At 47.6% G+C, this 26,371-nt stretch overlaps 1 protein-coding gene across 1 annotated transcript in view; it reads right to left on the bottom strand.

Annotated features, from left to right (window-relative positions):
* Col15a1 (collagen type XV alpha 1 chain) overlaps positions 1 to 26,371 on the bottom strand; it is a 108,731-nt gene that overhangs the window by 24,280 nt on the left and 58,080 nt on the right. Inside the window, exons 12-25 of the mRNA XM_074051391.1 lie at positions 23,073 to 23,126; positions 20,415 to 20,507; positions 18,507 to 18,632; positions 17,955 to 18,017; positions 11,679 to 11,714; positions 11,165 to 11,305; positions 10,933 to 11,001; positions 10,194 to 10,229; positions 10,007 to 10,090; positions 7,928 to 7,993; positions 5,914 to 5,949; positions 4,010 to 4,072; positions 1,724 to 1,792; positions 1,600 to 1,635 (exon numbers count right to left, since the gene is read on the bottom strand). Of these exons, the coding sequence (XP_073907492.1) occupies positions 1,600 to 1,635; positions 1,724 to 1,792; positions 4,010 to 4,072; positions 5,914 to 5,949; positions 7,928 to 7,993; positions 10,007 to 10,090; positions 10,194 to 10,229; positions 10,933 to 11,001; positions 11,165 to 11,305; positions 11,679 to 11,714; positions 17,955 to 18,017; positions 18,507 to 18,632; positions 20,415 to 20,507; positions 23,073 to 23,126 (972 nt within the window). The remainder of the gene's footprint in view (positions 1 to 1,599; positions 1,636 to 1,723; positions 1,793 to 4,009; positions 4,073 to 5,913; positions 5,950 to 7,927; positions 7,994 to 10,006; positions 10,091 to 10,193; positions 10,230 to 10,932; positions 11,002 to 11,164; positions 11,306 to 11,678; positions 11,715 to 17,954; positions 18,018 to 18,506; positions 18,633 to 20,414; positions 20,508 to 23,072; positions 23,127 to 26,371) is intronic.

Raw genomic sequence — 26,371 nt, forward strand, 5'->3', positions numbered from 1 at the left:
TATGTTAGTCACTAGGGCCACAGTTGGCCATATGGCATCTTCATGCAAATTAAATGGTGCCCCCACTGACTGTGTCTGACAAGCTGTGTGCAAGCTGGCCTTCAGTGGGACAACTGCCATGGCCATCTGCAGCCACCTGCTGGCCCCACTGCTGTTAGTATTTCCCACGGTATTGGAGGTTATGAGTGCTTAACTAGTTGGGAACAAGACTCTTGCAGTCTGTCTTAACTCTCAGCTACCTCACTGTAGTGTGTCCGTTCCATCTGACTTCAGGGACCAAAGGTCTTAGAAGGTCTTCTGAGAGATGCACCTTCAAGATTATAGGCCAAGGACACATGTCTGCTATATAACATGTCATCTTCTCTCTCAAGGCCTGAGGGCTGGCTTCAACCAAACAAACCCCATGTATAATTCTGTAGCCCACAGTGTTTCAAGAAAATCAAGGGCAGCTTTTTCCTTGGAAGGCTTTGGGGTGCAGGGAAAGAGTCTGGACATAGGGTGTGTCAAGCTGACCTCAATCCCCATCTGTCCCTTGCAAACGATGTGACAGTGGGCAGTTTCCTTAACCTCTGCGAGCCTCAGTCGCCTTGTCTATCAACAGGGGTGTGATGTTCACAGCTGAGGGTTGGGAGGGTGAAATGAGACCGTCCAGGTGAAGGCTTGCACAGTATCTGACCCACAGTGGTGTTCTACACCCGCACTTTCTTCATTTTGGGGAGAGAATTAAGACAGGGAAATTGAGGGCTCATTACTGAGAGAAACAATGCTTAGCAAAATTGTTCAGAAGCCCAAATTTGTGTTTATAGGACTCCTAGAACAGCAAGCACAGAGAGGCCATAATATCACCTAGTACTAATCCCATCCCTTCCCATACATGTGGGCAAACAAAAACCCTGAGAGAGGAGGGCAGGCTCAAAGCCCCACAGCAGATCCAAGACTTGAAGCCTAAAAGCCCAGGGGGATTTAAAGGGTTCCTGGCAATCGGGAATCTTCAGCTGGCAACTGCTGATTCCCCTCGTTCCTGAACACATAGCTACACTGCGTGTCTGAGGCCCCAGGAATCTGAGTTCTGGCCAGTGGAATGTGCTAGAAGTGATGTTCATTTTCTTCACAGTCTTTTCCCTCCCCAGTCTCAGCCTCCCAGCAGCTAGATGCTGGTGTGACTTGAATCCACAAAGCAGCAGAGTCATAGCATGAAGGCGTCCTAGATCTCTGAGTCACCGCCTGGAGGGGAAAGGCCCAATAGGGAACAACCACAATGACCTTTGCACAAGTAAGAAATGAGCTGCTACTGTGTTCAACCTCTGAGGTTTTTCTTGTTTGTTTGTTTATTTGTTTTTTTTCAAGACAGAATCTTGCTGTGTATCCCAGACTGGCCTCGAACTTGTGATCCTCCTGCCTTGGCCTCCAAGTGCTAGGATTATAGGCACTTGCCACTACACCTAGCTAACCACTGAGCTTTTTATGTTAACTGCAGTTTGCCTACCCTAACACACATTTTGCCATGTCCTTTGTATTTTCACAACCCAGACAGCATAACTGAGTAAGATAAATGCTCCAAACCCCAGCCCAGACCCATGGAGAGATGCTTTGGCTTACCATTGGTCCTGGGGCTCCATGCACTCCAGGTTCACCCTAAAATGGGGAGATACATACTTATTATTCAGAAGACTGCTGATTGAAGCAAAGATGGGAAGCTTTCAGGGCCTGGTGATATAATTACCTTTTTTCCCTTCACCATTTCCAGAGGAATGTCCCCTGTCAAGATGGTGCCAGGCTCTCCCTTCTCACCCTGCAATACAGAGAACATTTTAATGAAGTCAGGCTTCCTCTTGCCACCTTGTTTGGAGCATTACTAAGACCTCTCACTCCTGCCGCCATGATTTCTCACCTTCATCCTGTCTTCCTGGCACCTCTCCCACCCCACTGCTCCAACATGACTTTTTGCCAGAGTATTACAATAGCCACCTGCAAGATGGACCGTTTCCAGAGTTCTTCCCTTAGTTACTGTTCTAGAGCACAGGTGTGGTCTTCTACACCCTCCAGGGCTCCCACTAAGGACAGAACTGCATCTCAGCATCCAGCCCCAGCATGGTCCTGTCTACCTCCTGCCACATCAGTCCCTCCAGGAACCTATGTTTCCTAATGTATATGATGGCTTGCTTTTCTAACACCTTGACTTGAGATCTGTCCCCACCAAGAAGCCTTATTCTTGTTAATATACCTGAAACTAGGAAAGAAATGAAGGTATAAACACTAGAGACTCTCTCAACAGAGGAGCCTCGTATCTCTGCGTGCAACTTTGCCTCTAAACACTTACTTGGTCATGCGGAGCTATCATGGATGTTGGGAAAGAGGTGATGGGAGACCAGGGTTAAGGATGCAAAAATCCCTTCCCCCATTCTGTCCTCAACAGAGCTATCTACTCTCCCAGGAGGCTCCGGATTAAACCCAATTAGACATACAAGTCAAGAATAATGCCAGGTGGAGAAACCCTCTATACCCTCTGAGGCCTCAGTGCCAGTCCCCAGTAGCACACAGGCCCACACTGAAGCCTCCACGCAGGGGTACCAAGCAAGCAGAGCAATCTCCTCTCTCCATCCCCAGAAGCCCACAACTGATATCTGGATCTTACCACTCCGCTGGTGAGGAAAGGCAGTCCTGACAGGCCAGCAGCAAGGAGAAGCAAGCACAGAAGCGTTAGAGGCAGAGGAAGTGCGTTTGGTGTAATGGCTGGAGCAGAGTGCTCAGCACCTGTCCCAGTCATTCAAAGTGGCAGGGGGTTAGGAGCAGGGGCGGCATGTCGGCCTCTTTAGATCCATCTAACCTAGCCACATGGGAAGCAGCATTGAAACTGCCCTTGCTTGATTGACCAGGCCTCCTCCTAAGCCACAGCCGACTTGGTCCCATCTCTTCTCTGCAGGTCTGTGGCAGTGAAAGCATCCCATGACTCTGCTCCCAGTGTTCCAAACCTCTGCCCCATACACTAAGGCCTCTGCCCCTGAGAGCTGACCATCAGACACCAGAGCCTTTCTTCTCCTCAGGAGCAGTGTGGCAACACTGGGGAGGGAGGGGGAGAATCCCCCTCCTGACCCCCACCACAGGCTCCCTCCACTCTTGCAGCCTCTGTGCAGCGGGGTCATGCTCTCTGCCATCTCTTTACTCATCTGTACCTTGTGTCTTATTTCCATGCTCCTAAGGCTCAGTACAGAAAACTGCCACGTCCCTTAGGGGATCAGTGGCTGAGGACAAGGACATAGTGAATGGATGAGTGAATAAATCCAATCCAGTCTTTACGATCTGTTTCTGGATGTCACTTTCCCTCTCATCTACAAAAACCAACTGGGAAATTATTTCAAAGAGGCCAATATGGAAGGTACAAATGCCAGCTCTGCACCCTGGGAGTTCTCAGGAAGTGTTCTGCATGCTAAGTATTTATTCCAAAGATTTGGGCTCAAGACTCATCCAGCTACAGAATGCCCCAACTTATACTTGCTAAATGTTGGCATTTGCTTTATTCGTTAGTTATAGCTCTTTCATCCAGCAAGTGCTTGGGTCTCATTTGTATACCAGGCCCTTGCTAATACCAGGGCTATAGAAAAGGATGTCCCCAGGGAGTGTACATTCCAACAAGGATGCCCAGCAGGTGATGAGACACGACCAGCACATGTGAGAACAGCACACAAGGGTATTGAGCTGCATTCGCTTTCCCAATTATGGTGAAATCAGTTTCACCTTGGCCATAGAGGAACCTTGAGATCACAAAAGTTAACTGGAGAGTGGCTGCAAATAGGCACAGGGTTTCTTTCGGACATGATGAAAAAGTTCTAGAATTAGATACCCTGTGAATCTGCTAAATATCACTGAGTTATATAATTTAAAGGAATTAGCTTTCTGGCATATGAATGGCATCTCAAAGAAGAAAAGGTTAACAGCTATGTTCAGCCAACTGCAAACGGTTAGCTAATTCAAGAGCATAATTCCAGCCAGATCTCTGGGCCCCTCTTACCTGTTCTCCTTTTAGTCCTGGAAATCCAGGAACACCAGTGTCACCTTTTGGTCCTCTAGGGCCCTGGAAGGAATCGTCAGAGAGCATTGTAGTGTTTGTTACATTTCAAGTGCTTTAAGCAATCAGGAAAAACAAAATTAAACAAACAATAAGGCATGTGATTCCACAGGCCACAGGCCACGAGTAGTCACACAATCTCCTTAAATTTAAGAGGTCCAGAAACTGGGGTGTGACGGTAAGAAGGCAGCACTGAGTGTGTGGAAGCCTGGAGGCCTCACACCCCTTTGAACCTTGGTTTCTCCAGCAGGATGGGTGCTACTGAAATTGCCTGCTAGCTGGTCCTACTGCATGGGCTCACCAGCGACTTCCCTAAGCCATTCCTACAGCCTGCTTCCCCTGAAATTCACCTTCCATGACTTCCACCCTTTCTCTGGCTCGCCATCCTATATGAGAAGGATCCAGCATCATAGCCTGACACCCAAACCCATCCCAGCTAGGGCTTGTACCTCATCTTCCATGCCAGTAGAGTCGACTCCCTTGCCTTGTCCTCCCTGCACCCTCCTTGCCTCTGTACCAAAGCTCATGTCACCCTTGCAGGGACTCCCATCACCCTCTGCAGAGCCCAATTCCACACACCCAGCAGAAACCACCTCTTCTTAACTCCAGCAGACACTGAATGTCTGTGACAATGACTCACCCAGCCACCACATCCACCACCAAAAAGCATTTCAGCTCCTTACTGCTCTTTAACCTCCCAAGACCCTGTCTTGTCCTCTAGGGGGCGCACACACGCACAGGACCACTCTTGGAGGAGGATGCATTCTGGAATGTGCTCTGGGTCTTGGAGCAGCCAAGCTGGGATTGCAGCTCAAAGGTCCAGCCTCTGCTGCTAACCAAGAGGTTGTCTCGTGGCCAGCACTCTTCTATTTTTTAATATCTTGTTGACATGTATTTTTAGCATCGGAGTTTATGCTCCTTTAGAAAATGTAAAAAGCCCCCAAAAGGAAAAACAAACTAGAAAGTGCTCACTTATGGTTCAGCTATCAACTGCACAAATTCCCTTCATTTGTCCTGGAGGAAGTGCACATCCCCTGCTGGCATTAGGCCTTTGAGCCTTGCAGTGCCTTAGGGAAGTGGTGCAAGTGCCACCCTGGCTCTAGGCCTTGGGCTTCAGTACAAGCACAAACTTTCAGACAAAACCAGTCACATTCTATACAGAAACATCCTCACCTTCTGTGGTGAAAGCCTCACAAGGCCACAGAGACCACTAACAATTACAAAGCTCTCCTCCTCTCCTACTTTACTGTTGACACAATGCTCTCTTTAGGGACTTTACCTATTTAGACTTCATCTACTTGGGTCATTTTTTTCTTTTTGGTGGTTCTGAAATATGAAATCAGGACATCATGCTCACAAAGCAGGCGCTCTACCACTTGAGCCACACCTTCAATCCTAGACTTCATCTACTTGAAGTGCTTGACTCATCCACTGTCACTCATTGCAAGATGGCTCAGGCTTTGGTTGGTACAGTGACATTAGTAAGGCTTAACCCTCCACAAGCTGCTCACAGACCAATGGAGAGACAGAGAGACAGAGAGAGATGCTTGCTAATGAGAAAGAGAGATAGAGAGATACTTGTTACTGAGAGAGAGATACTTTTTAGAGAAAGAGAGAAGTATTTGTTATTAAAGGCAGAAAACAATTACTAGAGTGGTGAAAAAAAATCCCATGAGACTCAAAGAAGGGGACACTTCCAGGTGGGAATATGCAGAAAGAAAACTGAATGAGCAAGACAGTGCTAGAGCTTGGTTATGCAGAGGTAGAGCAAAGCGTCATTCTAGGAGGACGCACAGAGAGAGCACAGCCCCAGGGCACAGATGGAAGATGGCTACTGTGGTACTTACTGGAAATCCTGGCAGCCCAGGCAAACCATCCGGCCCCTGCAACATGAAAAAAAGCATTTCCAGTCAGTGGGAACTCTGAGTCTCAGAGGCCACTCCTCACCAGCACCTGCCAAAGGCCCACATCTGCTTCCACACCATGGGACTCATGGCTTCGTTTTGCAGAGGAGGATGCCAAGGCCCCAGGAGGGAAGGGACCTCACAGAGTCACATGGCTAGTTAATAATAGAGGCAAAACCTGCACCCAGATCCCCACCTGCTCCCCTAAGCCTAAACTCTGAACTTCACCACAGCTTCTTCCTCCATGAAGTCACTCGGTGTTTGAAATCCTTGGATAAGTAAACTCTGAGGAGTGGGCTCAGGGCTAAGCTGGGGATTAGGGGAAGAAGTAGGTGCATGGTGTTGGGACTTAGCTCTTTTCTCTTGGTAGGAGTGAGAATTTTAAAGGACCAGCCTGGGTTTTGTTCTGTGTTTTGAAACAGAATCTTGCTTCGGAGTCCAGGATGACCTTGTACTTGAAATCCTCCTGCCTTGGACTCCCCACTGGGAGTACAGATGTGTACCACTACATCCAGCTAGAACAAGTCACCATAAAGGAGTCGGCATGTGGGAAGTTTGGACTTTACTACACTGGGGGCCAGGGCCCCTCTTTCTGTCAAACTCAGATTTCTGCTGCTATTAAAGGTATTTGAAGTAGCTGTAATCCTAGCTACTTGAGGTGAAGATCAGAAGAATTATGGTTGGAGGCCAGCCCAAGCTGAAAGTTCGTGAGACCCCCATCTCAATCAATAAAAAGATGAGTGTGGTGGTGTGTGTCTGTCATCCCAGCTACAAGGGAAGCACAGATAAAAGAACTGTGGTCCAGGCCAGCCCGGGCATAAATGCAAGATCCTATTTGAAAAATAACAAAAGTGAAAAGAAGGGCTGGAGGTGTGACCTAGCAGGTGCAAAGCCCTGAGTTGAGATCCCAGTAGTTTGGGAAACACAAAGACCCTGGTGAATGAGTTTTCATCTGTTAGGTGGTTTGCCTTAGGTTTGACTACTGGAGTCTTTCAGATTGTTCACTCTAGTAGAAAGCAGGGAAAGGGAGTCTGTTGCATACAATTCAGAAGAGACAGCAAGACAACCTCACAGACAGATGCTGCTTTGCAGAAGGAGATCCCTGGTGACAGAAAGACCTCCCAAATATCAGCGGAAACCTTGGAGCAGGTCCTGGATTTTCCCCAGGACATGATGGCTGTGGATTCAGGCCAACTTCACTGGACTCTGCAGGGGAGGGTGGCTCCCCGCACACATCCACATTGCACAGCTGTGGGGGTATAAACCTCTGGTTCTACAGTGACTTGCAGAGTACCACAGTGTGCCAAGCAGTTTCACATCCTTCACCTCCTAGAAGCTGTCCCAAAGCCTGGCAAGGTGCTAGCAGAGAAGAGAACCAGGGGCTTGCAGTGCTGTGTGGTGGATATAGGGCTGGGACCCCAAGGCTCTAAGGCCAAAGTGCTCCTTTCCCTGGCTCCTCCTAGAACATACAACGAAGTTTCATGGCACAGAAAGAGGAGGATGCTCTATTCCTCTGAGGGCCTGTGTTGCCATGGGCCAATTCTATGGACTTGTGTGTTAATTTCCTCATCTCTAAAGTGGAGCTAGGAAGACTGGAGCAAGTCACAGTCCCTCCTTATGCTCCAGTGTCCCTATTAGCACATTGACAGCTCCCTCTGGACTCCTCCAGTTCTGTGAAATGAGACAATGCAGAGAAAAGTAGGCCCGCAGTGTTGCACAGATAGCAATTAATTTGTTTCTGTTTCCATTACACAAATTTCTGATGCATAGGACTGGAAGCTTCTGCTACACCGGCCACCACTCCCTGCATGATCAAATTATTATGATAGCAACTTTCTACTTTGATATGCTCTGGTTCCATGGTTCAGGAGCTAACGGAATCCCACACCAACCCAGCATTGCTTCAACAAGGGCCTGTGAGGAGGACCCTCACTCTACCACAGCTACGGCTACGAACCGGAGGCCCCATGAGCTCAGGAATGTCCGAGAAGTTCTTGGATCCATGGGTGATATTGATCAAAGACTGAAAAGAGAGAAATCAGACAATGAGGACAAAGGATGGCAATGAGGCTTTAACTGAACTCACCCAGCACGGCACACGTGGGTCACACCCCCAAATCACTGCCAAATGCACCCATCCTGCTCACTCCCATCAAACAGCCCTGAGCTGTCTTGGCACTTTCCTCTTTTAATTAACTTTAAAATGACACAATGTACAAATGCTTTTTCTCTTCTAAAATTATAAACACATGTATGCATGTGTGTATATGCACATATATATATGTATATGCACCCACAGAAAGCATACAGTGTGTGTTCCTGTGATTATTTTACATAAATGGCATAGGCTGTATGTTTTATTCTTTAGTTTGCTTCTTTCACTCCACCATATTGTGGAGCGATCTTTCCATGTGGGATTTTGGAGTGTGTCTATTTTTAGTTTGGACAGACTGCCAAGGAGCTGTGCAAAGGGGCTGCCCACTTCACACTGTACCAGAAGCAGACGAGGTTACCTATTCCCCCACACCCTTGCCATACTGGTTGTTTTTAAATCAGACTCTTTTTTTTTTCTTTTAACTCTAGTCATCCTTTTCCCAGTTACTTGGGACTTTGGGTCTTTCTCTTGTCTACCAGCTAGAGGTTATTTATCAGAAGCGCCATGATTTTTCTTCAGTGTGATGACCTAATATTCAGCAGACTGCGACCTGATCCCAGTCTGCATTCCAGTTTCTTTCAGATTTCCATGTTGTTCCACCCACCCCATGTCCAAGACCCACTCCCAGTAAGCGTTCTGTGCTGGGCACGCCCACGTCTTATCCTCTTTCTTGACTTCAGGGTGTTGCTGCCACTTCTCTGCTTTCCTGGCCCTGCTCAAAGATACTTCCTCTAGAAAGTCTTCCTTGATTTCTCACATCTCAAGCTGTTTTCCCTCCCTTGTTTCCCCTTCCTTTGCCTGTGGGTTTCAACTCTGTCACAGCAGTCCTCCTGACTGCACAGGGGACTTCCTATCCCTGTGTCTTCCTTAATCTTTATACCCACAGGGTCTGGCCTGGGGCCTGATACAGAGTCTGTGCCCACAAGTACTCATGCCAGAGAGTTGATGATAGACATAGAGAATTCAAGGACACCCCAGGTTTCATGCAACCTGCTCATGTGCCAGGCAGTGGGGCCACAGAGAAGAAAAGGTGCCCAATAGAGAAGACAGGTCATTGCTGCACGATGGGGATTTGAGTGACGATGTCCAAATCAAGTTCCTGCCTTTCCTGGCTATGGGGGTCAGGGGAGAAGGGGATGCTCCCCCCACACCTGGGTGGAGATCTCTCCATGTGGAATTTTGGAGAGTGGGTATTTTAAATTTTAACAGACTGCCGAACAGTTGTCCAAAAGAGCCATCCAGAGATGTTTCCCTGCATGAAAGGGGCTTGCTAAGTGTAATCCTCAGCTGCTCTTAGCCCCTTTCTGCCCAATGGGGAAGGTGGAGGGACCCTCTTGATGGCAGTGTTGGAAGCATATGTGGGCATGCTTCGATCTGCCTATCTCTAGGAAGCACACCCAATAGCTGGTGAGCAAGTCTGTGTAACTCTAGAGTTAGTTAGCAGGAACAGTGAGGGAAGGCCTTTAACACAACCTCCATCCACAGTAAAGGTGAAGAGGTCTTGGGCTGACCTCTTCATTCATCTTTGGTCTTATTTCTCAACTTGTTCACAACTTGGCTGGAGAGCACGGGCACTGATTATTCAAGGTTCCTTCAAGACCCCAACAGCTCTCATACTCCCTAGGCTGCTTTTGGTGTTGACCCCCAATGCTGCCAGCCAGAAGTGAAGGTTCTGGAGGCACTGTGTGGGAGAACAGTGGCATCAGATCAGGAACAGACAGATGAGGAACGCAGGCAGGTGGAGGCTCCAACACCAGATGCTGGCTGCATAGTTCTGCATCAGCAGAGCCCAGCTCCGAATCCCTGAAGTGGTGGGCGACCTCCTCACCCCTTTAGTAAGGCAAAAACACACAGCCTCACTCCAACCTGGATGATACTCACACTGGATAAGACCTCAATGCGCCCAGGTGGCCCTCTGGGCCCAGGGGGCCCCACAGTGCTGATTCCATCCATTCCCCTCTCGCCCTGGTTATAGTAGTAAGAAAACAAAATTCATTGACCTTGGATAATGCTTCTAGAACCAGAATAGGAAGTCCTCCCACCTGCTGCCTCAGATCTGAGGCCTTACCTTGGGTCCCCGGTCTCCTTTTTCTCCTTTGAGGCCCTGGCAAAACAAGCAAGCAGATAAGTAGACATCCTTTGGTCTTCTGTTCATTTTTCTCTGCCTGTCTTTAAAGGCATCTTGCCATCTGCCCCTAACTCCTTCCAATGATTTTGTTCCAGGCAACAGGAACAAATTCTCTTCCCGAGTCAGAAGAAAAGAAGTCTGAGAGCTCTTTTCACCAAGTGTCCTTTAACCCCAGCCTCAGAGGCCCCTGCACCTGGGCTCTGCGTTCAGTCACAGCAGGGGCTGCATCACTCCCTCCTGGGTGCTCAGCTTTGGGTCCCATGTGACAAAGATCAAGAGATCTGGGGGCGAGGGGGACAGTCCTCATAAGAGCACGCACCACAGCAGACACGGATAGCACTTCCTGGGAATGGATGCTGCAGGGTGGGGCAACTGTCAGGAGCACCCAGTTTTGAAATGGGGCTAAGTGCGAATGTTGAATGGGGCAGCAGAGAGGGAAAGAGAGAGGGAGAGGGAGAGGGAGAGGGAGAGGAGAAGGAGAGAGACTTCCCAGTTGTGCACAATACACTTCAGAGGCCGTAATGAGCAATTTATAGTCTGCAGTCCCCATTGCACAGCAGGGCTGAAGGCATTAGAGAGTGAGAATTATCGAAAGCTCAGAGCCAGGAGGGCCACACAGTCACCTCATTCTAGTGTAACCATAGGACAATCCCCACGAAGGTCTTAAAAGTCAACCTACACTTGAAGCAGTTGGCCCGGAGATTCTGGGCTCGCTCAACAGCCTGGTACTCCCTGAGCCCTCTATATCCTAGGGGAGGAAGAAGAAGAAGAATTTCAGGTCTGCTTGTTAAGCACCTACTTGGGCCAGGTGTGGTGTTAGGTCCTGGGGACTCCAAGGGAACAGCCTTGGCCCAGCATGCAGTGAGCTGGTCTTTCCAGTGTTCTTCAATTACAGAAAAGGGGGAAAGTACCTTATATCCAAGTTCTGTTGGACATCCAGGGCCTGGAGGTCCAGGGGGTCCAGGAGGTCCAGGAGGCCCCATGACTCCAGGAGTACCAGCTTGTCCATTTTTCCCTGGGGGGCCTGGTAAGCCTCTGCTGCCAGGGTCACCCTGTGAGAACGATGACAGACTGATTACCAGTCCTGATTCACTCATGGAAGGAGCAACCTGCACACCTAAGTCAGAAAATCACTCTTAATGAGGGGGAGGAATTCTCTGATCAGCGCTGCTTGATTGCACAGAAATAGCTGTCTTGCTAATTGACATTGCACTTGGAGATAAACTGATGCCCTCATCTGAATGCCCTTAGGGAAGGGTACATTGCTCCCTGCCATCCCCAGCTGTCCTGCCTTCTCCTTGCAATTCCCCTGAGACATGCACCTCTCTGATCTGTGACATTTATGTGTTCATTATTCCAACCTATGGTCCAGTGATGGCAAATTCAAGGAAAGGGGAGGAGGAGGAAAGAACAGCTTTAACTTACCTTCTCACCAACGGAGCCATTAGGCCCTCTAGCTCCCTGAAAAACAAACACAAGGACCAATTAGCATATAGCTCAGTATGTACATTCAGAAGAAAATACAGAATTATGGACACTTAAGCAATAGGATATAAAAAAATGGGACTCTTTCTGCCTGGGGTTTGGCTGGTGTTCCCAAGCTGAGCATGTAATGGTAGGTGTCAGTCAACTGGGTACATCATATTAAAAGCTTGTGAAACCTCTCTCAACTATTAGCTCATCCTCTACCTCCACAGTAAGCCAGAGCAGTTGGAGATGAAGCAAGGAGACTGCAGAATTCTCTCAGAGGCTTGTCAGTGTCCTGGGGTAACGGCCTTCCCATCTCTCCATGACAGGGAAGGAATGTGATGGTGAATCTTGGTCATCAACTTGACTGGATTGAGAGATGGCAAGGAGATTAGCAAAGCACACTTCTGGCTGTGTCTGTGAGGGCGTCTCCAGAGAGGATTAGTTAAGCAGGTGGGACCCGCTCTGAATGCAGGCAGCAGCATCCAATCAGCTGGGGGCCTAGAGGGACCCAAGATGGACGAAGAAAGCCAGCCAGCTCAGGTGTGCTCCTTCTCTGCTTTCTGACTACCAAGAGGTAAGAGACTTTACTCTGTCATGCCTGTACTGACTCACCACAGGCCCAAAAACAATGGAGCGAACCACCATGGACTAAAACCTCTGAAACTGTGAGCCCCAGTAAACTTGTCCTTTCAGGTTGTTCTCTCACAGCAACAAACAAGTCTGAATTAGACGAGGGGCTTCAAGAGCTTCACATGTGTCCCCATTACTTTTAGAGATATGGGGGATGATGACTGACTCACTGCTGGAAAGATCTAAAGATCCAAAGCTGACCACAGTGACCCCTAGAGGACAAAATAGGCAGGGTGCACTGGAGCAGGTTACATGTCCACCTCTGGAGGGACTCACAGTTCAGTTTGCCAACTGTGGGCTCTAAGCTGAGGGCAGGACTGACAGGGGCAACAGTTAGGAGTGGTCAGCTGTAAGAGACACTGCCCTGCAGGTGACAACAGGACGGGCCCCCTCCAGATGGGGAATCACAAATGTACCTGCAAGAGACAAGCCAGCAGTAGCATGGCCACGCAAAAGGCTGTGACACTGACAAGGATCATAATGTGCCAGCCACCTAAGACTGGGATGTCCTTTTCTTATGTCAAACCCATAGGAATGACAGAATGGATAGTTCTAAAATATCTGTGCTTAAAAATAAGAAGGAGTCACTTTGGACCTGAAATAGTTAGCAATACCAAAGGGAAACAGATGGGAAGCTGACAACAGAGGCCTCCGCCACGGAGAGAAACCAAGCTGCCAAGTGTTGGAGGAGGCAGGATTGGGGGTGGCCCAGGGCCTCTGGCAGGGAGATAGGCTGAAATTCTGCAGCAGGACAGCCACACAGCCCTGACAGCTCCCCTCATCTCCTACTCTCCACCCTCCCGTCATTCTACAAGAACATAAGAGTTAGTTATTAAAGCAAAGAGATAAGGCAGAGTCCCAGGAGACCAGGGAACCCTGGAAAGTATACAGGCTCCTTGTCTGATGGTACATTCTCCTTCTTCTAGCCTCTTCTAGAAACTCACCAGCCTCAGAAGTAGCCACCGCTACTCCCCAATGGTCTGCCCAAACAGGCAGAAAACAAACTAAAATGGGATTCTAATTTCAACAGCAAACACACAAGCAAGACTCACCAACTGAGGAAAGGCAACAGTATGAAAAGACACAGCAAAACCAACACCAGAATATGTACCTGAGGAAACAGCATTAAAACAATGCACTTGGGACTTCAAGTATACAATATATGTTCTCAGCGATAAAAGGGAAGATGTTATAGCCATGAAACAAGAACAAGCTGTCATGAGAAAAGAACAGAGGTCATGAAAAAGAACCAATTAAAGGTCTCAGAAATAAAAATATGTAATTGTTGAACTGAAGAACTCTATACAGGGGATGAATAACAGAATAGACACACCTGAAGAGAGAATTCAGAGAATTCTCCCATAAAGTGGTATAGGAGAATAAAGAAAGAGAACATTTCCGGAGAGGATTAGGTAAGAGGTGAAGACCTGCCCAAAATGTATGCAGCACCATCCCCACAGGCTGGGAAGTTGATGAAATAAAAGGGGAAAAGGGAGAAAGGCCACTAGCACAGGCACATGCTCTCTGCCGCAATGTCAGCTGCTTTGCTCCACCATGTCTTCCTGCCATGATGGATTGAAACCATGAGCCAAAATAAATCCTTCTTCTCTTAAATGACTTTTCTCAGGTATTTTGTCATGATGACAAGAAAGCTTCACTAGAATTCATTGGAAATTTTGGCTCAGTATAGTGAACTGAATTTGTAAGAACATGACTAGACTTTAACACACAGTAACACCAAAGAAACAGACAGACACACAGATATTTTTGTTACTGTGGCATCTGAGATGCCTAGTGGGTGTCGCTGGTTTTGCTCATGGTGCTCGAGCTTGTCATCTGCTACAATGGACTGTGGTCTACTTGGTTTTATAGAGGCCTGTCATGCAGACATTGTGCCAAAGACAACTGATGACCAGCAAAGATGTAAACTAGGAAACCAGGCAAACATTGCAGTGCTTCAATTCCCAAGTTCTAAGGAAAAGCAGCTCGCTGCTCAGGTTCCCGAGGGCAAGATTTCTACAACTGTTCAAGGGCAACTTGGGATTACTTCTAGAAAGAGAAGGTGGTGAAGATTTAGCTGCATTTCTCTTACAGCGTATGGAAAAGAAAGAAGCTGATTTTACAATTTTACATTTCGGGCCCAGTAAGAGGACGCAGAGCCAATTCAATGTTCACTAGGAATTCTGGGTATCAAGGAAAATTCCAGAGTACAGACTCTTTCCTGTCAGTACCTTCTGAGGCTAAAGACTAGCAGGAATGCCCTAGATTCTGAAGAAGTCATTCCCCCACTCGATCCAGATATCTGAAGGCAGAAGCCACAGTGCAGAAAGGAATGACGTTCCAGCAAGTTCCTTGGCATCCCTTCCAGAAGCATTCTGTGGCAGAGACCTAGCCACGCCTACCTATCCCTTCTTGAGCTGAAGATCTTAGAGTTAGCTGCTCATCTTAACTAAAAAATTGACAAATTAAATTAATTAGGAATTAATAAATTATACTTCTATCATTGAACTCAGCATAGAATAATGCACTTAATACATTCTAAATGACCATCCACATTTTCATGACAATCTTGAATTTGACAATAAGGATTGTAGGTATATATTTTAAATTTTTCAGCTAAATAAACTGAACCTTCTTCTGTGAGGGAGAACCCCACTTTAGGTCATTGCCTAGGCTGGTCTGTATGCCCTGCTAATGAGGAAGGTGACTGATTTCAACACAGCATGAGGAAAAACTTCCCAGAAGTGGCTCTGTCCAACTGTGGGAGGTGCTGCCTGGGCAGGGAATGAGGTCCTTGTCACTGGAGATGTGCAGCTGAAGGGGGAGTCAAGGGTCAAGGGCATAAATAGACCTCAGGTCCTGTAACGCCCCTGAGGTTGCTCATTGCCTCAGTGCATTTTTGTCATTTTACGTTTGGACTGTGCTCCTTGGCTTATTATTAATTTTTTTTAAAGGTAAAAATCATGTGCAAGTTTCCTTCCTGTTCCCCAAATGCAATTTTCCTAGTCCTTCTAGAGTCTGTTTTTACTTGACCAGAAAGCACCATGTACACTCAGAACTACAAATTGGGATTCATAACAAATTTGAGAAACAAACAAACAAAACCGATCTCCAACAGTCACACTGGGCAAGCCTGCTGCTCCTGACCCTGATTCTGGGCTTTGCAGAGCCTCCTGCAGGGCTGGTGTGTGCAGATGTGAACATGAGCATCTTTGAGTAAAAGACAGTGGGGGAGGGCTCTGGGGAGTTTGTGGGGGGAGCTGGTTACAGCAGGCAAGATGAGTGTGGGTTGGTGGTGTTTCCTGCAGAATTAATTTCTTATGAAACACTTGGCATGTGTAAAATGATTTTTCTAAAGCTCCATAGTTGTTTCTTTTCTTTTTCTTTCTTTCTTTTTTTTTTTTGAGAAATGTACTTTCTATGAAAATCAGGTTACTGTTTTAATTAAACATACTCAAGAGCTAATGGAAATTGGAAACTCAGTTCAGTGACCATTGTGTCTAGGCAGTCAGCATTTTCCATGTACAGAGGCCCACCTCCCATCCCAGCAGGGAGAGACCCACCACCACCACCACAAGCACACCACAAGTGCGGGTTTCCTTCTTTACATCACTTCCCTCTCTCTGCTGGACACGGCTGTCTCATCAAGCAGACTGAGGTGGCTATAGGGACAGGAAGTCCCCTCCTCCTCCCAGAGCACCTGCATAGGCTTACAGAAAGGAGGCAGGACAGGCCTTTGATAGAACGAAGATCTGAAGGCAGGCCGACTCTGGGAGTGGCAGATGAAAATGGTGTCTGAAGAGTTTCATTCATTTGTCAGAGGTTCACTGAGGCCTGTGCTAGATTCTAAGGGCACAGAGACAGCAGTATCAGGGTGGGGACAGACAGGTACGCTGACACCTCCAGAGACATTGGCTAAGAAGGTTCTCAGCAGCATAACTATTGTGATAATAGAAAGTGGAGGAAAGAAGGTTGCTTTCTGATCATAAAGAGTCAGGGAGAAGTTGGGTGTGGAGCACATACCTGTAATACCAGCACTGAGGAGGCTAAGGAAAAAGGATAACAGGTTTGAGAGTAGCCTGGGCTACATAGTGAGACCCTGTCTCAAAACACCAAAAACCAAAATCTAAAAACAAAACAAAAAGAGTCAGGAAGAGCTTCCCAGAGGATATTCAGTAGCCCTCCTTATCCACTATCTATAGTTCCAGTTACCCAGTTAATCACAGTATGACAACATTAAATGAAGGGGATGGTAAGAGAGCCTGCCTTGCAAGTGTGAAGACCTGAGTTCGAATCTCAGTGCTGCCAAAAAAAGTTACACTCATTTTGGGCTGGTGAAGTGGCTTAAAAGGTAGAGTGCCTGCCTAGCAAGTGTGAAGTCTTGAGTTCAAAACCCCATTACTGCAAAAAATGAAAAAAATGAAGCATATGAAAACATTAAATGGAAAATTCCAGAAGAAACAAGCCACAAGTTTTAAGTTGCACACTGTTCTGAGGAGCATAATGAAATCTTGCACTGTCCAGTCCTATCCTGTCCAGGAGGCAAATCATTCCTCTGTCTAGCGTATACCACTCATGCTGTATATACCACTCACCCATTAGTCATTTAGTAGCTGGCCAGGTTATCAGATTAATTATTGTGGTATCACAGTGTGTGTGTTCAAACAACCCTTATTTTATTTAATAATGGCCCCAAAGCACAAGAGTAGGGAGGCTGGCAATTTTGTTATAATGTATTATTATAACTCTTGTATTAGATCATCAGTTATTGCCGTTAAACTCTTAGTACACTACATTTATAAACTAAACTTTGTCTTAGGTATTCACATATAAGAAAAGACACTATGTATAGGGCTTGGTACTGTCCAGTTTCAGGCATCCCCTGGGAGTCTTGGAACATCATCCTTTAGCACAAGGGGAAGCCACTGGGTACTGGAGGTTGAGAAAAGGAAAAGGACCTTCATACAGGGTGAAAACCATGTGTAGAGGCCAGGAGGCTGGCAGGGAGGAGCATGCCTGAGCACTTGAGTAGTCCAGCTCCTGCCTGGAGCTGCATGACGGAGCAGCAGGCCATGTGCTACAGAGACAGCTGGTGCAGCTGGGGAAGAGCATTAGGGCTTAGTCCTGCAGGAAGTCACTGGTTTGTTCTCAGTGAACAAGGCAGTGACTGATGAGGGTGTGGTACAGGGAGGTGGATAGGTTGGACAATGGATTGTCAGTGGAGAGCTAGGACAGCAATGAGGAGTGTGAGGTGGGCAAAAAGAGATGGATGCCAGGTCAGGGTGGAAAGAGAGCTGGGAGGTGTGGAAGTCAGTCTTGGCAACTGACCAGTAGTGGCAGGGGAGGGAAGGGACACTGTGGAAGTCTCCATGTCTGAGTGCAGGTTGCCAGGTGAATGGCGGCACCGGTCACTGAAGCTGCGACATGCAGGAATAGACAGGAAAGATGCTGAGCACAAGTTTGGGTATCATGAGTCCAACAGTGGGGACATCCAGCAAAGGTGACCAGCAGGGGATAGCAAAGAGTCATTCACAGAAGAGGCGAAATCAGGTTTAGATCCTGCTGGTTCCCAGTGTTGGAACCCTCCCACTGGCCCCGTACCTTCTCTCCTTTCATCCCGGGCTGGCCAGAAGCTCCATCAAGTCCAGGCTGTCCTTCAGGGCCCTGGGGAATACCAGTGACAATCAGCCCACAACATCTCTGCTAAGAATCACACACAAAAACTCTTACTAGGAAGGAGGCTAAGGATTCAGGAGCTCCAGTCTTAGTCCCAGTTGGGTCACCGCTGGCTGTGAAGCATCCAACTATCCTTTCCTCTTCTGTGGCAGGGAGGTGTCAGGAGCAGGACTGGACTAGATGGTCTCCAACGGTTTCCCATTCCATGGGATCCAATGGTGCAAGATACCACATGAATCTGCACTTTCCTACGCTGACCACGACAAAGCAGGAAAGCAATGTGTACACTAACGTTCTTGGTTTCTGTTTCTCAGAAGTCTTAGGAATGACTTGGATGAGGGGGATTTTTTTCTTACAAACACTGGCTAGCCACTCCCTTCCCAGCCTTGACAGTGCTGGCTCTGCGACCCATCTGCCCCTTCTTGGCTAAAGGAAGCCTGTGACCACAGAAAGCAGCAGAGGGCCTCAGTTGCTCACCGGGAGGCCAGGTTCACCAAAAGCTCCATCCTCTCCAGGAGACCCAGGGGGTCCCATGAAAACATCAGTTCCTGGAATCCCAGGTGAGCCAGGTGGGCCAGGTGGGCCTGGAGGGCCTGGGGGACCCTGAAAAACAGTCCTTGCATTAGGAACGGTGAAAGGAGGTCAATGTATACTTACAACAACTCCATGAGGAAGGATTAGTGTTCCTTCTAGCAGATGGGGAAACTGAGGCTCAGTGAGATAATGTGACTCAAGACTCACACACACACACACACACACACACACACACAGCTGATAAGTAGAAGAGGTGAGATTTGAATCTAGGGCTTTCTGAACCCATTACGCCATGTTTTCTTCCAAATGGTGGATGCAAAAAGATTCAATTAATTGGAACTTCCAGAGGAGCTCCAGCTTAGCTTTCTGATTAACTGAGACATCAGTCAAAAGCTCCCTGTGTTTGATCTTAAGGTTGAAACTTTTTCTGAAGTGGTCTCAACTCTTTAGCCTCTTGCTGGGTTGGCCAATCCCACCACCTGGAAGGTCCCTGGAAGACCCTCTGGGCTCCTGCTGCTCTCAATCACTGAGCCCAGAGCCCTTCTGGTCCTAGTCACAGGGATGGGCAAGGGGACAGCTAAGTGAAGTTTCTAAGCTGGGGGTTTGGCACTGGGGCACAGGAGAAGAGCTGGAATTGAGGCCAGGGCCAGGGGACAGAGCAACAGCCGCAGCTGAAGGAGGAAAGCGCTCTCCTGGGGACAATTTCAAGAGGGACTGGTGGAGCCCGGCCTTGGGCAGGAAGCCAGCGAGAGACAGGCGCCAAGGAGAGGGAAGAAGCAGTGAGCAGGGGTTTCAGGAAGGGTCCAGGAGTGGGAAATATGCAGTCAGAGAAGAGGCCAAGGGTCTCACTAATGAATAAGGAGTGAGATGGGGAGATCAAAAGTCAGCTGGTAGAGATGAAGGTCAGGGCAAACTTGCTGTGGAACAACAAGCTTGAGCAGGCCGCCAACAAAAGGAAGGAAGAGGAGAGGAGGAGGTTCAAGATGCAAACTCAAGGTCAAACTCATTAAAACCAAAATGAAACTAATCAAAGTCAAAGTTTCAAACATACCCAAGAGCAAAGGGAAGACTATAATGAAGAACCACAAGAGCTCAGCTCCAGTTCTTCTCCACACGGCCACACTGGTTTTCTCCACTGCCCACTCCCACTCCCCTCCCTCCCATATCATTTTGAATTTAGTCTCACACCCCACCTACCATCACCCTTCTGTTTTGTTTTGTTTTGTTTTCAAAACTCCTCAAGCCTTTAATAGGATACTTGTCTAACAGTACACATATCTTTTTATTCCTGGATATGAATTGTATAAAGAGGCTTCACTGTGATATTTCTACACACGTATATAATGTACTTTGATCATTTTTGCCCTTCTATTTCTCTGCGTAAACATTATTACTGTATTTCTTTCTAGACTAATTTTTTCTCAGTTTTTTTTAAATTTTATTTTATCATTTTTACATTTACTCACATGTGTATATACATTGTTTGGGCCACCCTCGTCCTCCCCAGCTTCAGGGCAGAATCTGTTCCACCCTCTTGTTCTTCCATTTTGTGGAAGAAAAACACAAGAGATAATAAGAAAGACATAGCATTTTTGCTAGTTTGGGATAAAGATAGTTGTACAGAGAGACTCCTAGCATTGCTTTCATGCAGTTGTGTAGTACAACCCACATTGGTTCATCTCTACCAGACCTCTTTACTACCTCCTAGTCCCCTTCCCACAGTGGCCTCTGACAGTTTAAGATTACTATATTTGCTCCTCTACTGTGGGGACATCAATCACATTCAAGTTTTAGGTTTCCTTCCCTTTCCCTATTTCTCACGTGTGCATTGCCATCACCCTTTATACTCACTCTTAACAGCTCCTCACGGCTCACCAGGTCCTTGAAGCCTGAGCCAAAGTCTAGTCCCCAGTCCAGGCCAGAGCCCTCGGCCTCTGCTCCCACCTGCAGAGAAGAAATCACTGCAACTCAGATTCAACAGCCTCAGGCAGCCTGGTCACGGAAAGTGTCTCATATTCTGTAACTTCTGCTGCCAGTTTTCCTTTTAGCCTTTTCTTCTTCCTGTCCAGCTCACACGTGGCCAGTTCTCAGCCTCCTTTCAAACCCTTGCTTTTCCCTCCTGGCCCAGTTCTGCCATCACCTCCTCTGTGAAGCCCTTTCTGCTCCATTTTCAGGCACATCATCTCTCCCTCTTCTGTTCCCACCAGCCTCTATTAAGGTCTCAATTTGGTGCTAAGACCACCTGACTTGAAGCTTAGTTGTGGGTGTGTCTGTCAGCCCCTCTACCCTGGGGTACCACAAAGACAGGGGGTCCTGAGACCCCCTGTGTGTCCAGAGTTTAGCATAAGAGCTGGCACTTGATGTTACCAAATGCCTCCAAAAAAGCAAATGGAATTTTCCAAACACCTTCCTGGTACCAAATTCCTGAGAGCAAGAACCAAGCAAAGTTTCAACCACTGGATGGACAGTCATTGGCACCCTCACCGGCTCCAAGGAGGAGTTGGGTTTGGAGTTAAAGCCAGATGCAGGAGGATCACTATGGTGGTTGGTGGTGATGGAGACAGGAGAACAGTTACAAGTCTGTCACCTTTTTCCAAGGGAGGAGGAAGCACTGCACAGTGCTCAGGGGGACTCAAGGATGGCCTGGATGAGGAGGGGTCAGAGGGGCTCCTTGAGGAGTTTCCTTGTTTTTCTCCTGGTGACCAGGTAGAGGGGGTGACATTTCCAGAGATGGGGAGCCCAGGGGGGAGGTGTATAGTTTGGGACACTCTGAGTTGGAGGAACCTCTGGGCCACTCACTGTGCCTGATACGAATGGGACATAGAAGGATTCTGTTGCTGAGTCCTTCCTGGTTCTAATTGAGACAGATGCCCTGAGGTCTGACTGGAAGGTACTGTGGGGGTTGAATCCCAGCCTGAGGCTGTCCCTCAATACTGCATGTGTGACATTGGATGGGAATCTCAGAACAAATGGTCCACGAGATGGTCCTCTGGTTGCCCCCTTCTTTCCCGTAGAAACCATTCATCTTGGATGACAAAGGAGTGATGAAAGCTTTGTCCTTTCAGAGCAAACCTTTACAGGGATGGCCCTCCCAGGGCTCAGGAGTCCTTTGTTCCTGCACCACACTGGTGGGAGGAGGGAAGTACATGGTGGGGATTGCTGAGCAGCACGGACTCATGTAGACACACATTGCACACACACACCCTTGTCACCCAGGACTCCCCCACACCTGGTCTGGGCCCATTACAGCCCTGGTGTCCAGGACCAGAATGGCCTCCCCCCCCACACTCCGCTGAGGCCTGTCCTGCCACAGAGCTCCTCCCACCAGCTCCTGTAAACTCATATGTCTTTACTGCTCACAGGCTTGTCTCCCTAGGATCATGAGCCCCTAGAGGGCAGGCACTGTGCTCGAATCATCTCCAGGTCCCTGGCAGAGGGCTAGTGTTCTGAAAACATTTTTAGAATGACAGAAGCAGGCATATGGAAAGGAGAAGCAGAAAAGAAAATGATAGTGCTATCCCAGGAGGTGCTGGCTGTCAAAAAAGACATTCAGGGAAATGGCTGTCTTGATAACTATGGGGACAGAATGGCCAAGTGACTAAAGGGAAAGTGGGAACATCAACAGTGAGATCCCAAATATGAGCACAGTGAGATCCCCCTCTTAGATCCCCTGCCCGCCCGCCATCCTCAAAGTCCTGCTTCCCTCTGCGTTCACTGAAGCAGCCAGACCCAGAGAGAAAGGAGAATGCTACCCCTCCCAGGCCCTGCCATCCTTCCCACACCTTGGCTGGCAGACACTTGAGGCCCCTGGGCTAGAGAGTCCTCTTCCCTAGGGACCACTGCCAAAGGCAGCTGAGGAGGGGCAGGGGACAAGCATGGAGATGGGGAGGCCCTCAGAGGCAGCCAAGTTTTCACCTATGGCCATATGAGGCTCCCTGAGCAGGACCCCCAGGGACCACAGGCTGGGTCATTGAGACACCTCGAAGAAGGGGATTGAAGATATCAATCCCCTTGGGAGTTGTTTGTCACCAGCAGTCACTTCAGTAAGAGGAAAATATTATCTTTTTGCAGTGACTGACATCAGGCATCATTTCCATAAACCACCTCACTCCTACTCCTACTCCATCACCTCCAATTGACTGACGAAGAAAGTGAAGTAAAGACACAGTTAAGAACCAACAGAGCTCATCCAGCTGCTAAGAGGCAAACCTGGGGTTGTGGACGCAGAAGCTCTTTTTCACTCAGCACTTTCCTGGGAAGATTCACCTGGGGCAGAATTGGAAGAATCCTTCCATAGCAAATAGGAAACTCATGGAGGTCAAGGTTACCAGTTTGTAGGAAGAGAACAGCCAGAACTTCCCTGTGCATATATCGTGATTCTCCCAGACACCAGATTCGATCTCTTTTAAACTCAGCTCTCACACTGGTCTATCATCTCCACAATCAGAACTAAGTTAGCCCCAAGTAACATGCTCAGCATGCTTGACCTAGAGCTGGCAGAGCACCAACCTTTTCTCCTTTGGGCTCAGCCTGTCCTTTCATTCCCACGTGTACCTGTTGAGTCTGAAACAAGAAGACTTGGTTAGAGCTTGGTCACTGTGTCTTTGGAATGTGCAGTTGCTGATTTCTGGTAACATTCCTGTCCCTGGTCAGTGACCTGGGCACGAACAGGGTCCTGCACTGAGATGGAGTTGGTGAGCCCATGAGGAGAGAGGCCATGGTCACTGCTGTGTCCCCTGAACCTGGCAGATCATAGGCTCTCTGTACCTATTTGCTAGGTGACTACCAGAAGACCATGGTATTTGGAGTCACCCAGACCTGACAATCAGTCTCAACTTTTGTTAGTGTTCTGCAGGATTTAATGTATTTAAAATATATTAGTTCATCTTAAGGCAATGTAATATAAAAGATTCTAATGCCCAGTCAGCCCTCAGAAATGGAACAACTTCATTTCAATCATGGTGGGCTTTGCTAATCAACTTCTGGCTGTGTTTGAAGCTGGCAGCCATGGTCAGTGCAACAACCCAAGGCAGGAAGTCCAGAGACCAAGGCTCTCTCTCACCCCTTCTTGACTCCTGAGAACTATGTGACTTTGAGCAAAACTCTTAACTCTTTCTGGGCCTTATCTGCAAAATAATTTTATGGAGCTAATTTATTGAGTATGTGCTAGGTAAAAATTTCCATGTATTAACTCAATCATAGTATCACAAATCAACAGGTAGTACTATGATTCTGATCCCCACTGTATTCATGAGTAAACAGAGGTGACATTGGTCATAGATGAAAGGCAGAGCCAAGCTGGGATGCTGCCTCTAGCCCACTGAGCAACACTGTCATGATGACTGAGATTCAAAATGATTCAAAAATATTCTAGAGTGGGTGCTCTCTTGATTGTCATTGGGCTTTTAAACTCTGCTCAGGAATTGGGGCATCCATTTCTGCTCATAGCAGGTACCTAACCCAGGAATGTGTGATCACCCTTCTTCATTAAATGCTATTCTGCATATTCATTCATTCCCCTCCACCAGTCTTTTTAGAGATTTATATCATATACATATCTCGTATATATAATAGCATATATTTATATCATAAAATTATATATATTATATATATTACATATATATATAGGGCTAGGGTATAGCTTAGTGATAGAGCATTTGCTTAGTATGCATGAGACCCTGGGTTCCATCCCCAGCACTAAGAAAACAAACAAACCAACAAGAAAAGCAGTGTAAAAAAAATAAGCCCCATGATGAAAAACACTAGAACCCAACAACCTCCCATAGCTCCACCCCTTTGAGGCAATAACTGCTAACATTTAGCAGTTTGCTAACATTTTCCTGTTTCCTTCCAGGGTTCTGGCATGTGTACATTTTAAATAGTTATGACCACACAATATGCTAAAGTTTGGAACCAGCTTCTTTCACTTAACATGATATAGTAAGCATTTTTCCCATCATTAAATGGTAATAAGAATAATGTTAACAGCTGCATAATTCCATTTTTTGATATACTTCAATTCAATGAATCCCCTATTGTGGACTAATTCAATTATGTCCATTTCTTCTCTGTGATGGACGTTATTGAGATTAACGTCCTTGAAACAAAGCCTTTTTTACATATCGGATTATGTCCGTTAGGATGAATTCACACAACAGAAGTTTCTGGTTGCACTTTTAGGGTGGTTAATTTATGGTTGTTAGCATGTAGTTTTATGGTTGTTATGGTCTCAGCAGGCCAACTTCCCAAACCAGAAAACACAAGGATACATGGACAACTTTGCAGTGTCTTCAACAAAGCAAGGAAAAAAGAAAAAAGGTAGCAATCAGATTACAAAACAACCAAGAGACACATAAACCATGTGTGATGTGTAGATTCAGAATAAAAAAAAAAAAACTAACTGGAAAATGCATCTGTAAAAAAACGACTAACTGGAAAATGCACCTGTAAAAAAACGACCAGGATACTAGATAATATGAAGGAAACGGTACTTTTGTTAGGTGGGTAATGAGAATGTGGCTATAACAAAACAAACCGCCATACAAACAAAAAAACCAGTTCAGGTCTAACAGCTACACACATTTAATTAGTTACAAGTTAACTGATGTGATGTAAAAAAATACTCCAGGCTTCTCTTCCCTCCCTCCACAAAGGTGGTGGTAGGTTGGTGCACAGAGAGGGCAAGACTGGCAAAAGGTTGGTGATTGTTCACACTGAGTGATGGGTACACAGTGGAAGTAACTGTACCACTCTAAGCCCCTTGGTGAATTTCTTAGATTTTTAATACTAAAAGTTCTTTTCAAAGAGGATAGGCTCTGCCTGCACCTGCTATAGCATCCTTAGTTTTTCACCCCCATGGGTGAGGAGAAGGAAGTCACACAGTGTGCCTCGGGGCCACAGCATCACAGCCAGCTGGCAGCTCCCAGTGCTGGCATCCAGTAAGGAACCCTTGGGAGCCTGGGCCCTATGTCTCGCTCACTAGGACCACTGGACGCAGGCTCTGTGGAGCGTTCAGCTGCCCAGGTGTGTCTAATGTGTACTAATGGTTAGAAACCAGAGCACTTGCTCTCCTTCCTCTTTCTTCAGTGATAGCAGGAGGCTCGGGGCCCACGTGGAGGGCATGCCTAGAAGTGTACCCCACCTCCTGCTCCTCATGGAGGGTCTTTCCATCACACTGCACTCTCATGGATAGGAATGTGGGTAGGAAGCTCACATGCAGGAGCTGCACAGGCCAGCAGGCCCTGGGGCAACCTCAGCCCAGCCTCTCAGAGCCTGCTACAGCAGGCAGGGCCTCTGCCTCTCCCCGTTCACTTCCCTCAATCAGGATGGAAATGGTTTACCTCACCCTGGAGATTGGTGGTGTGGTAGGATCAGATAACTTACTTCCTTCCCCTGGACTGAATTCCTCAGGGGCAGGCAGGGGATCACATTCCTCTCTGTCTCTTGTCTGGACTGAGGGTCCAGGCAATGGGTAGCTCAGAGACTGAGTGGAAGGCAACTCTGATTGCACAGACAGGAAGCAGCATGGTGACATGCAGGCCTCTGGAGGAAGCCCTTAGGCAAGGAACATTCAGGATTTCCAGTGTGCTCTCTTGACCTGCCTTGGCAGCCCCTTTGCTTACAGGTCAGTTGTGAAGCTCTGTGGCCATTGGGCCACATGACTGGACCTTGAGTCCTGGCTTTCAAAGTTTTTACACCCACGGGTTGCTGGGGGGACTGACATCGTTGAGCTGGTCACCCACAGTAGGCTTTCCTCTATGACTACATCCACCTCTGAAGAACAGTTTCATTCCCTGCTTCAGAAGCCC

The sequence above is a fragment of the Castor canadensis genome, chromosome 13 (genome assembly GCF_047511655.1).
Source record: "Castor canadensis chromosome 13, mCasCan1.hap1v2, whole genome shotgun sequence".
Taxonomy (NCBI): Eukaryota; Metazoa; Chordata; class Mammalia; order Rodentia; family Castoridae; genus Castor; species Castor canadensis.